This window comes from Sprattus sprattus, assembly GCF_963457725.1.
Source record: "Sprattus sprattus genome assembly, chromosome: 19".
NCBI classification, from domain to species: Eukaryota; Metazoa; Chordata; class Actinopteri; order Clupeiformes; family Clupeidae; genus Sprattus; species Sprattus sprattus.
In genome coordinates, this window is record NC_137917.1 from 21,960,490 (window position 1) to 21,973,676 (window position 13,187).

Below are 13,187 nucleotides of genomic sequence, written 5' to 3' on the forward strand. Positions count from 1 at the left end.
CCTGCTCCAGTAATTTTGCAACATGCCGGGCCATGGCCTGTCTCTTGTGATGAGATACGGAAAGACGCAGTGTCTCTGTCAGTTTGAGAAAGTCCATCCTCTCTGGCTGCAGTGCAGACAGTGGATAAACCATCTGCTGGTAACCCAGCTTTGACAAAACCTCTTCACTCCTCTTCCTCACCTCGCCAACTCCCTCCTCGCCAAGCTGATCCGCTTTGGACAGGACCAAGTAGCACTGTTTACCCGTCGCTGAGATATGGTGCAGCAGACGCACACAGTCCACACTGAGTCTGAGGGGTGACAGAAGGATGTAGACATCACAGGTGGGGTGCACTTCAGAGGGCAGGGGAAAAGCCTCCCTACTCCCCGAAAGTAAGGCGGTGTTAAGCCCACCAACCCTGCCTATCCCTGGGAGGTCCCAGAGGACCACGTTGGTGAGTTGTGGGTATGGGTATGCCAGGGGCTCTAGGGTGGTTTCAGTAACACCTGTTGGTGCCGCCCCCTCATCTCCACCCTTCAGCCCCAGGAGGGCATTGATGAGGCTGGAGCTGCCACAGCCTGTGGGCCCCATGACGCCCACATCCAGCCGAAAGTCCTCCATGGCATTCAGGATACTTAGAAGCCTGGAGGGAGGGTTGGTCAGGTCCCTGGACGGCAGAAATTCTGAAATCTTGTCAATATCTTCCTTCTTAACCTTCCCTGTATCTAGGGCGGCTGAGATTATGGACCTGAAGAATTGAGAGAAATAAATGTTTTAAGTTTCCCAACAGGAGTCAAAATACCAGTAGCAATAACCATCTTCACTTAAGGCACAAGCATTACAAAATGTCAAAAGTATTTAAGCGTTAGCACTTACTTAGAATTATTTCCGAGCTCTTGGGTAACATCCCGCAAAAACTGACAAAAAGCCTTCTTCCTCATCTCTGGAAGGACAGAGCGGAGAAGCCCACCGATCTCTGTAATTCCCACTAGTTTGGGTGGGTCCTGGCCGTCCTGTGTCATCTCTCTTTCCCTCCTCCTGCGCTGTATCTCAGAGTTGCGTTTGGTCATGCGCTCCCAGGCACAGGTCTTGCAAGGCCCTTGGAGTTCCTTTTTGACCAGGTCCGCCTCTTGGTCTGCTCTAACTAGGAACAGAGGCTGGTCCCTCTCACGTAGCGCCGTGATAAACCCCATGTGGTCCTCCTGGCGCAGCTCTGAGGTGAGGACCACCAGCAGGTCATAGAGGGAGCCTGCACTGGGTGGACGGTCAGAATACGGCGCAGAATACGGCGCAGAATGCCCATTTAAAATCCATACACGGACATTGGGGACATAAGGATGGGAGACCACTGGGAGGCCATGCTCTGTTCTCCGCACTTCCTCTCTACTTTCATCTCTATGCTCTGCAGATTCTTTGCTTTCTGTGTCTACAGCAGCCATATCACTCTGTTCTAGCTCTTCCCCTACCCCATCACTTTCATCTTGCTCTTCTTCTTCTTCTTGTTCGTCATCTTCGTCATCTTCTTCTTCTTCATCCTCCTCCTCTTCCTCCTCTACTTGTTCCTCGACTATGAGGCCGTCCTCTTCATCCTTTAGTCCACAGACAGCTCTGGCCAGTCGTGCATTGGCCTCAGGTGTACCTCCGGTTATGACTACATCTAGTGAGAAGCTCTCATATAGCTCCAGAGCTGTAAGCAGCTGCTTTTCAAGTCCCAACACCCTTGGAGCCATTTTCCATGCCGCAAGCACAAGCTTAATGTGCTCTTCACTCAGTTTGCCCTGCATAGCTCAGTGGTGGAACTGTGTAAAAAAAATTGTAAAAAAAATACAAGGTACTACTATTAACGATACGATTGGATTAGAAGAGATGATTAAAAACACTGACTTTTCTTTATGTCTGTAAAAAAGTATCTTTAACAGGTGTAATAAGAAAGGACCATTCCTATCCAGTAAACAAGTAGACTACTACATCCTAGTAGATAGGCTGTAACGTTCTAGTCAAAGAGCAATGGTCAATTGCAAGATGGCGTTTGAAGAATATGGCAAAAATACTCACGTTAAACAGATTTTCCTCTCAGTTACTATACCAAATTTGGCAGGCCAGCAACATCCAAAGTGTATTATTCTGTCAGACTGACTTACCTAACTGAAATGATAATCTGTATATCCTGTACTGCTAAGCAAGGATCAGGTGTGTTTGACAATTGAGTCACCAGTGTAAACATCAGTGTTGGCCAAACAGCAGTTTGAGTGACTAGCCAAGAGGAAAAGCCTATATTACTCCTGAGGTGGAAAATAAGGCTATTCTATGTCAATAACCTAGTTGTTAGAGATGTAAGCTGCAGTCATACATCTCAAAATGCTTTGGCGAAAATACAGGAAATCAACGCATAGTTCTGAAAGAAATCGTCTCAGGTGCATACCGGAACATCAATCAAACCCATTACATGCCCCAGATGAGCGTTTCCAGCAGAACCCAGTAGATGTCATGATTACACCTTGCAGGAAGCGTTATGAACCTAATATAGAGCCCCCCCCCCCCCCCCCCCCCAAAAAAAAGAGACTAGACGTAGGCTACTTATACGTTTAGCTGTATGGCTTTCCACACACTGCACTGCGAACTATAACGATGTCTGTACCATTATTAATAGATTGACCACGAGGTGTGCCCTCATTGTCATATCAAAGTACAAAATGACGACTTTGTCATTCAGGAGCATTTCTAAAAGTTATTCAAGTTGTCACACCGCATCTATCGCCTTTGAAATGGAAATTCTATTTTAAACGGACAATTAAGTCTATTATTTGTGAAGAGGCAGCTGAATACAGTGACGGTATTCATTCACTGAAAATATGGGGACACCTACGTCACCATATAGTTATCCACCTATCAACAACTGGATCAAGTCTCCACAAGAAGTGAGCGTAGCGGGAGCGACAGGTGCGATCTTTGAGAGGCGTAAGCAGGTAAGCAATGTTGTTAAATTTGGTTAATCACTTTCTTAACTTTCTAAACTTGTGCTGTAAATTTGCTTTTATAGCACAAGAGGAATTTAAAGCAGCCTAATATTGTTTCACAAAACATTAGCCTACTTCCATAGCTCGCAATTAGATAATTGTAACTGTTGAATTGGTCAGACGCCTTTTTGGCTTGCTGTCTTTAACATTGTGTATAGTAATGGCGTGGTATATGGCCTCGATAGTTATCCTTGTTAAATGCTATTTCAAATAATGGCATTGTTTATACTTTCTCCATAGATAGGTCATTTGAGGCTCACACGTTGCCACCATGGCTGATGGAGGAAACACTTGCTTTATGGTCTTTCTCATTCTTTTAAATACATTTGGGGCTGTAAGTTTCTTTTTCCCCCCTCCATTATTTCTAAAGCTTAGCCCACCACTTACTCTGACTGACTCGCTGTAATTCATCATTTGTATTCCCACCAACAGGCAGCAAGCCTGGCTCTTTTTGCCCTGGCCATTTGGGTGGCAGTGGATGGATATGAGCTGTATCCAATATCAGGGGTCTCAGGGAAGGATGATATCTTTGCTGGGGCTTGGATAGCCATTTTCACAGGCTTTGCCTTCTTCTGCACCACTGTATTTGGCATCTTGGCTGTAGTAAAACATAGCCGTCTACTCGTCCTACTGGTAAGGGCATATGCCGAACAGAGATGAATGAGAGGTGTTTACACGTGTGTCATGCTTCTCATGTGTGCCTGGGAAAAGAGCACATAGCACATATACCAGTTGTGTAGCCATCTTTTAGTTAACCTGAGCGAGGGGTTTTCTTCTTCTGACAGTACCTGATATTGATGTTTATAATCTTCATCTTCGAATGTGCTTCCTGCATCACGGCAGCAACCCACAGAGACTATGTGAGTACTTTTGGGGAAGGATCTGATAGGACATAACTCCTGTAACTTGTGCTTTCTGATATGTAGTTTACGTTCTGAAGTGTGTAGTAGAACTACAGTTGTGTCAGGCCACCTTCTTTCATATTTTAATCTCTCATATCCTCCCCTTTGATTATAGCTGGTGGGTAACAGCAACCTGGTGAAGAAGCAGATGCTGAAATATTATGCTGATGACAGTTTTGCCGGGCAACAGATCACAGCGACCTGGAACAGGGTGATGCGTGAGGTGAGCAGTTACTAGCCACCTTACAACTTGAGTAGTTTGGGTGTGTACATTCGGAGAGTTGACTGAATCTTCTTGATTTTAAGGTACTGTGTCGTGAATGTCATGCCCTCGCCCTCTCTCTCTCTCTCTCTCTCTCTCTCTCTCTCTCTTTCTCTCACACACTCTCACACACACACACACACACCACCCTACGTGTCTTCTATATTGACCTGACACAGCATGTCTAGTTCACACTCCCACACTCACCTCACCTCACCTCACCTACACTTACTCACTCACTCACTCACTCACAATCTCTCTCGCTCTCTCTCTCATACACACACACACACACACACACACACATTATACACACACAGTTATACCACCCTATGTGTCTTCTGTATTGACCTGACACAGCATGCCTAGTTGTTTGGGTGTTAGTAAAAGAACCAGTTTACAGGAGTGGTGTGTGGGAAGCATGGAATCAGGACACTCTTGACTTGTCATGAGAAATTGTTGACCTGTATGAGGTGAAGGACTTCGGATCATATGTCAGCTGGCCATCATCAGTTCAGTTATATTTTTATCACAGCTGCGGACCTAAGGACCATTTTCAGATTCACAGATTCCCTCATTATACCAAACTAGCTTTCATTCTTTGCAATTTCTAAAACCATAACTTAGCTAAGTACATGTGCTGTAAAGATATTCCTTTATCCTTTTTCAACTGGGGCACTTCAGCTCGGGTTGAACTGAATGTATCCACAGAGCCATTCATTTTTTAGGGAAGCGTGATGAAATCTTTCCGAATTTTGTCCTCACGCTTATTTCCACACTGCAACAGGGATTATACTGCAGATGTGATGAACTGGACACATTTCTCTTCCTTCATCTTCATCTTCATCTTCATCTTCTCCTGTCTTTAGGTTGGATGTTGTGGAGCAGACAGTCCACAGGACTGGATAGACTACAACTCCACGTTCCGGATGGAGTTTGGCACAGCGTACCCCTGGCCTCAGCAGTGCTGCAAGAGACTCAGCAACCATGAGGTGGCAGATAAGGAGGGCTGTAAGATAGGCCTGAACAGCACCCTGTTCTCAGAGGTGGGTTGTACAGCATGTGGAGAATCCCCACTGGAAAGTCAGATTTCATACAGAGAGACCGCAGCGCTTCACCAGAATAAGTCTCACTTTTGGCACACAAGTGGTTAAAACGATAAATAATTTGTAATAATGAATAATAATAAGTAATTTAAAGCTGGGAAGAGTCTGTAAAAGTTGGGAAGAGTATGTCTTCGTGATTGATCAAGTAAAGGATGTGACCTTTAATTCCTCAGGGCTGCTTTGACCACATCGAGTCAGTGTTCAGTCGGTACACGTGGGCTGTGAGTTGGTATGGCTTCTCTGTCCTCATGTTCATGGTGAGTTTTCTTGACTACTTAATCTTCTCACTTCCCATATGATACAAAATCTAATCATATTTCTAAAACTAAAACACATGAGTAATAATTGATGTGACTAATCAAAACCTGGTATTATTAAGCCATGGGGGATTCTCAGAACGAACCTCCGTACATTTTTCAAAATTTCATGGAGTTATTCAGACTGCTTTGAAGCACATCTGACCACTTTTGACCTTCATTTTTAAGTTGATACATGATACCATATCACTTCAGTTCATTCAAGTTCACCGATTTGTTCGTGTGGAAAAAAGCCATGTGCATTACCTGTGCGCAGTAGGTGGAGATTCCGTTAGGCTGTAGAGAGGGATGTCCTAAGGAAATGTATTTTTATGGTGTCTCTACCATTTCACAATATCATTGCATGTCAAAACTGAATAATGTATTTCACAGGTTTCTTTTTCTTCTTATTTTACATATAAGCCTGGTTATATTGGGCGGCATGCCTGTTTAATTTAGACACACAGAACATAATTGCATACACTAACATGGAGTGTCATCCATTTTAGTTCTGGCTCATGCTGCTGACCATGGTGTTCTATCTAAAGATTTGAAGAAAGGGGATTTCTTCTGCAGAGCATGGGATGATTCCCATGTAACGCCAGACGGGTCAAAAAACATGATGTTTGTCTTCATATGTATATCTCTTGTTATGGAATTGTCTGGCAATGGCTTTATATTTTTCTGTTTACTTGTATTTTTTACACTTACTGTTAAAAAAAAAACCTAACTTGCGTAAGAACAATTTTTTATGACCATTATTTCAGCTTTGCTTTACCAGCTGTCATTTCTATTTTGAATATTTAAAATAATGTTTCTGCCTATATTTTACAGTTTGCCATCAATTTGAGCAATCTTTTAAAAATATGATCCCATTATTGAATGAATAATATATCAGTATGTATTAAAATTTCTATCGAACTTTAGAATACATGTCTGAAATTGTCTTGATGTGTTTTATTACTTGAATTCCATTAAAATAGTCACTTATTTCTGTGACACACCCAGCACGTGAAACCGTTAGCACACACCTTGTTTGTGACCCTGGAGCGGTGTCTTGACTTGCGGAGAGCGGGCATGATGTTTGTTTTCGTGGGCTACGTTGGGGTGTACACAGATCTGCCAGCTGGAACTGGACTAACAGGTTAAAGAACCGGGTGTTGGATAAAATCCCATCCACTCAAATTACAGCAGATAATGGAGGCAAGAGTTGAAACAGTGTCACTTCACAGGACAAAGGGATTTAGCAGCACTCCTCGGAGTAGAAAGGAAATGAAGAAGAGGATTTTAGCTGATAAAAGGTGAAAAACATAATTTGAGACGAGCTAAATCTGAACCCTAGTCACAATGTCAGTGCTGCTTGTTTGTCCCTCAGCTACTGCCAAGAGGACAAAATAATCCTGGGATACTGATGATGCTGTGAAGCATTAGGCAATGTGAAGTGTGGTTTACACTTCAAACTATATAACACAAGGTCATAGTTTATAGGTTACAGTGATAGCTTTACTGTTCAACACAGAGGAGACAATGACAAGGTTGTGTCATCGATGTGTCCATCAACTTTTTATTCACACATTGGAAAATATTACAAAATAAGATGAACTGCCTTTTTTGCAAAGTGCTCTAAGGCCGAAGGGAGAACATTGGACTGAAAGTTCAGGTTACAGTGCGTTCATACACCAACACATACACACACACACACACACACACAGTCTGTTTCACACACACACACACACACACACACATACATACACACTTAGGTAGTATAGCCATTTTAAAGGAGGATGTTTCCAACTTGAAAGAACGTCTCAATGTACTTCACTGCATAGATATGAGTCCAACAGAAGGAGCATTCACACGGACACAGACACCCCCACCCCCCGGCCACACACACACCAAGGCTCACATTGTACCAAGAAAATATGTCAAGACAACATACATGCTCTACCGTGTACCTTTCAGACCATCACAGCGATTAGCCCAAGTCTAAGACCGCGGGTTAAGTTACATTGTACAAAAAAAGTGTGCAACGCTGTCTTCCGTCAACAGAGATTCTCAGAGACAACAGATGTGCTGGGGTCGAGGGCATTGGCTCGCTCTCTGGTGCTGCAGTCAAAGATAGCTGCTTTCGTTCGTTTGCTCACAGGCTGCAGATGAGATCACAGCCACGCCTCAACACCTTTTTGTTTTACTGTTCAGTTTCCAGATGACTGATTGTTCCTCCTGAAAAGGCACCAAAAGAACTGAGTGACTGCTGGGTGCTAACAAAAGCTACCACATCTAGCTGTCACTCAAGAACAACCGATACAAATTTTTTGTATTTCCTTTTATCATCCTTAGCGGTTTTTTTTTTTTCTGCACCCAAAGAAATACCACAACGCAGCCCCTTAATTTTCCAGTGCTATTGGTGGGAACTGAATAACGGGGACATGGTAGGAGAATTGCTGATCACTGGGCAGAAATTATTTGAACTGTTCTAATATGTCTAACCAGGCACAGCTAACCTCTTAGAGTAAGTTTCCTGTTGTGATGGATGGAACCAGTAAACAATCCAGGGACAAAATGGAAGGAAGCACAAAAATATATGATGTGCATGTCTGACAAGCACTTCATTACATGTTTCGTTTACGAACAGGATCACTTTATGACTGATTTATTAATCTGGCATTCCTTGCTTACCATTTACCATTTAGATATAGAGATCAAGTAGTCTGTTTGGATGAAAATAGCTATAAGCTACTAAAAAAAAAAAAGTAGAAAAAAAATCTACCTTCATACCAGTACCATTGAAGAATACAAATTCCAAAGTTTTTTCACATACACTTTCATGCAGTGACCAAGGAGAAACACTGTCCCCCAATGGAACAGTAAAGAGAGTTTAGTCAAAAATACTATCCATCGACCATACAGACGTCCATGCTGAGTACAGACCACAATGCATTGGGGATGGCACCGGATAGTAAGACTGATTATTGTTAGGGGCTGTTTGAGAGAAAAAAAGACATCCTTGAAGGATGTGTAGATTTAGATCACGACACGAAACAATTCCCACACATACACACACACACACACACACACACACACACACTTACAAACACACACACACACACACACACACACACACACACACACACACACACACTGGTCGAACCATGAGGGGAACATGAGTGCTCCTTAGACTGATCACCTTCTTTTAACACAAGGCAGTGTTTTCCTTCAGCAACATTTCCTAACAATGTGCTTTTTGTAGCGTACCTTGAGGCAGACGAAGCTGTTAGGACACACACACACACACACACCAGCGCTCACGCGCACCCACACACACCTAGAAATGCGCGCAAATTGTTCACTCTTACACACTTTTCAGGGATAAAGACGAACAAATTCTACTTATTCACATTCGCCCCCCCCCCCCCCCCTAAAGAATCCAATCAAAACAAACCCAGAAAACTATATTACATGACTTCTTCACAATGAAAAACTTAAAATAAATTACAAATGTAAAAAGCAATTAACAAAACTACTGAAAACATGTCAAAGCAGAATATTCAAATGGAGAAATAGTTAAAAAAAAGCCTTGAAAGTCCATTAAAATTACCAGCAGCTTTTTAAAGAATATTTGTTTCTGTCTCCTCAAGGAAACAAAAGAAACAAAATACTAAACTGATTTCCCTGTACAGTTTTTACTGTGCTATAGTGTGCGAGAGGTACAGTAACTGAAAACCAACGAGACCTACACCTGAAAAAAAAAAAAGTCAACAAAACCTAGGTGTGCAGGAATACCTGATACTCCACTATAAAGCATAGCAGCTAACACGCTTCTCCGGCGCCCTCTGCTGGGCAAGCACAGTCTGTTCTGGAATGTTTTCAAATCTAAGCCACTTAACGGTTCTTTTCTTTGATCTGTCCTCATTCATGCCACATCCGCATTTTCATTGGTCCGGTGTCAAGTGAGAGAGGTCAGGAAAGTAACATGGGGGAGGATGGATGGGTGGTGCCAAGCCATTTACGGGGGGGCGCGGGGGGTTAATAGGGTAAGACTGGACGGAGGCCCTTATTGATTGATTCTGCCAGTCCTGATGGATGTCATCGCTCTCATTGCTGTAGTTGTTACACCTCATGGGAGAGATGCGTAAAGCCTTTCTTAAAGTCCTAAAGTCGTGACACGGTCTAACGCTGACGAGTCCCTGTAGTGCTGTAGGCATAGATGCGCTTAAAGCTGCTCCCTGTACCCGTGGAACACTTGTCTCACACTTGTCTCACACTTCGTCTTAAAGGTTGATAAGTAAGATGAGCTTTCGCTGTGGGCCAGGGTGCTCCTTGTGCCTTATTGTGCTTTTGTAAGCCTCTCTTCCCCGTTCAGCAGTAGCTTCTGGTTTGGCCCTCGGTGTGGATGGACCAGTTAGGCCCAGGTATGCTGCCTTGTCGGGCCAGTCCCCTCTGGTTGCGATACGCCGGGGGTCGCAGTGACGGATCCATCACCACGTCCCGGCGCGGCGTGTTGGGATACTGTGGGCTGGGCTGGACAGGGTACTGGCTGTACTGGAAGCCCCCAGGTTGGTTCGCGTACCCTCTCGGAGTCCCCAGGGCTAGGTTGGAGAAGGCTGCCGACGGGGGGGTAGAAGCGTGTGGGGAACCCGCGTATGGAAGGCGTGGGTCCTGGGGTCCGCGGTGTTGTTGATAAGCCGAGTCTGGATAGTGAGTCCGTGGGGGGTAGGGGTTCTGGTTAGGGGCCTCCCCCTGGGGCCCAGGCATGAAGTCCTGACTGCGGTAGTATTTCAGAACCTGGTCGCCAGATGGCATGACGTCGAACGCCTGCCGGTACTGACCACCCGAGGACCTGCGCAGGGGGTCCTGGCGGTGGAAGGCTCCCGTCGGGTCTCGGAGTGAGCTCTGCCGGGTCGGCGCCGGAGTGTAGACGTTGTAGGCTGGAGGCGGCTGCTGCTGATGCTGCTGCTGCTGACTGGCGTAAGGGTTTGGTGGGTGCTCTACGTGAGGTGAGGACGAGGCAGAGGATGACGCGACGGTGCAGGCACCCCCTTCCGTCTCCTCTTCCGCCAGCTTCTCGATCAGCAGCGAGGCGATCTCCTTCCCGCTCAGGCTCTGGCTGGGACCCTGGCTTTTCTCCGCGCTGGGATTCTGCGGATCCGAACGACTCCGGAAGTGGGAGGCAGCTGACGACGAGACAGGCGGAATGTCCAGGGAGCGGGAATCTGGCATCGGGCTGTGGTGGGTGGGGCTTTCAAAGTTGTGGGAGGGGCTGTCTAGCTGAGGGGTGTGATGTGGCGACTCCTGCATCTCCTCCGGTGGAGGTTCAGGAGGCGGGGCCAGAGGTTCGGACACCTGAGGGGCGTTACCGTCCAGGTCGGTGGTTAGCCAGCCTTTGGTACCGGCTGCGGCGTTCTGGGAACCGGCGAAGGGGAAGTTGACATAAACGGGCTCCGACTGGCACTGCTCCTTGGGCGGAGGCTTGTGAGCCTGCGGAGGGGAGGGCTGGGTTGGCTGGGAGTGGAGGGGTTTGGCTGAGGCGTGCTGGGAGGAGGAGGCCGCAGGCTCGTCACCTTTGGGGGTCTCCACGTAGCGGTAGCACACCTTGCCATTCTCGAAGTAGGGGTGCAGCTGGGGGGCGGCGGGTTCCCCCGAGGGTGAGCGTTGGGTTCGCGCTGAGCTGCGCTGGTGCACAGACAGGGGTGTGCCAGCACTGTTGGTGATCGGGATGGGGTGCAGCTCGCTGCGGGAGAGTCTGACGGAGGCCGAAGACTGGCGCTGGGGGCGCGGACCATGGCTCTCCTGGGGGAGCCTCTGTTGGTGGGAGTGCCCGTGGGAGAAGGAGAAGGACTGGGAATGGGCATGGGAATGGGCCACAGCCCAAGCTCGCGTCGCTTCTGCCGACCACAGCTGCGGTGCCCTTCCAACGGGACCGCCGGCAGGAGCCTGGGGATGGTGTCCTCTAGACACGGGTCTCTGGTTCAGAGCTGGGTCGTTGGGTGCGGGTCGGTAGTTCCCCTCCAGGTCCAGCCGCATGTTCATGTAGCTGTGTCGCGCGTAGCTAGGAGGTGCCTGCGGATGCTCGGGAGCTCCAATCTCATAGTAGAAGTTCTCCACCTTGCCCGGGTCCTCAGAGGACGAGGGAACCGGTCGAATGTAAGCAGGAGGGGGCTGCTGCTGATGCTGCTGCTGTTGAGGTGGCGGGGGAGGGGGAAGGGGTTGTCCAGCTGTTCTGGCCGCGTGGTAGCGGGCGAGCAGGTCAGAAGTACCGGCGACCCGTTCGGAAAAGGCCCGGGACAGGCCCGGTGGGGTGCCCTGCGGCTGGCTCAGCATGCGGCGGATGCGGCCCGCATCCAGGGAGCGGCGGGAGTAGTCCTGCCGGTCGGGCCTGGTGGAGAGTTGCCCCCGCTGCGGAGCTAGATCCTGGGGCTTGGGGGGCAGCTTGGGGCGAGTGGGCTGGAAGGCACGAACCTGGGCCAAGGGGGAGCTCTCCGAGCGCGAGTGCAGAAGATGGGAGTGGGTCGGGTTGGGAGGCTGGGGGGTGGGCTTGGAGAGTCCCCCGGAAGCAGGCGATTTCTGCTGCTGCTGGAGGTGCGGGGCAGAGAACTGGCGGGAGTATGCAGGGGGTTTCCTCTGAGGCGGGGCGTCGGAGGAGGAGGCAGAGGGGCTGGGTTTGGAAGGGGGAGCCGTCTGGGCCGGGGGTGACAGATGCTGGTTCTTGTAGATGGGGCTGGGAGTCTGGTCTCCGTCTCCCGAGGAGCTCCCGGCTGACAGCTCAGAGTTGGACGCCCCCGAGTCAGACACCGACGTAGTGGAGGAGAGAGTTCCAGTCTCCTGTCAGACAAAGACATGCAGACATTAGGGGATAACAGAAGGAATGACACAAACAGTTCAGGGGAAGTTATCGTTCCAATATATTCAAATCTTCATTTACTTTTCATAATGGCTTATCAGCCAGATAATAAACAGTGACTACCAAAGGTCAACAAAGGTCACAATTAGGATATTTGGAATCAAGAAGATTAATAGAGGGAATTCTACTTCCCAGTCACACTCACACTCACACTCACACTCACACTCACACTCACACTCACACTCACACACAAACACACACACACACACAAACACACACACACACACACACACACACACACACACACAAACACACACACACACACCTGTCCTGGGGGAGACCGTGGCTCCTGCTCCTGGTCTGCTTCACCAGTCTGCTCAGCGGCGCTCGTGCTGTCTCCCTCAGTCATCCACACAGATAGGGGGCGCACTGTGGAGTACAGCTGGTTGGGATCCGCGGAGAGCAGTTCACTCGCATCCGCCGACATCGACCTTTGGAAGCGCAGGTCGACCGTGTCGGAGGGGGCTTTGGGCTGCGGGGGGCGGTAGGGGGGTGAAGCCCCGTGGCGCAGGGCTTTGTTGGCGCTCTCCGTCAGAGCGAGGGCCATGAGGCGGGCAGGGTTTTTGGGTGGGGGCGGAGGGGGCTGCTGAGCGGGTAGGGGTACCCCAGTAGGACCCATAATACCTAAGACAAGACAGAGTAGACGGGAAAACATTTGGGATAAGTTCATATTTCATTAGCTGCCAAAAATGGGACACAAACTAGCCGCTAAATGCTAAAATGATC

General features: G+C 47.9%; 2 protein-coding genes across 2 annotated transcripts in view; one reads left to right on the forward strand and one right to left on the reverse strand.

The window, feature by feature from the left end:
* Positions 1–3,268: 3,268 nt before the first annotated feature.
* upk1a (uroplakin 1a) lies at positions 3,269–6,174 on the forward strand (the record flags this gene model as incomplete). Its single annotated transcript, XM_080857630.1, has 7 exons — positions 3,269–3,331; positions 3,430–3,630; positions 3,783–3,857; positions 4,015–4,122; positions 5,028–5,204; positions 5,438–5,521; positions 6,070–6,174. The coding sequence occupies 7 exons, from the start codon at positions 3,269–3,271 to the stop codon at positions 6,112–6,114; spliced, it is 753 nt and encodes a 250-aa protein (XP_080713756.1). The 3' UTR covers positions 6,115–6,174.
* A 3,745-nt stretch (positions 6,175–9,919) lies between these two features.
* Positions 9,920–13,187, reverse strand: part of arhgap33 (Rho GTPase activating protein 33) — a gene marked incomplete at both ends in the record, with an annotated part of 32,496 nt that continues 29,228 nt past the window's right edge. Inside the window, 2 exons of the mRNA XM_080858070.1 lie at positions 9,920–12,382; positions 12,727–13,085. Coding sequence (XP_080714196.1) covers positions 9,920–12,382; positions 12,727–13,085 — 2,822 coding nt within the window. The remainder of the gene's footprint in view (positions 12,383–12,726; positions 13,086–13,187) is intronic.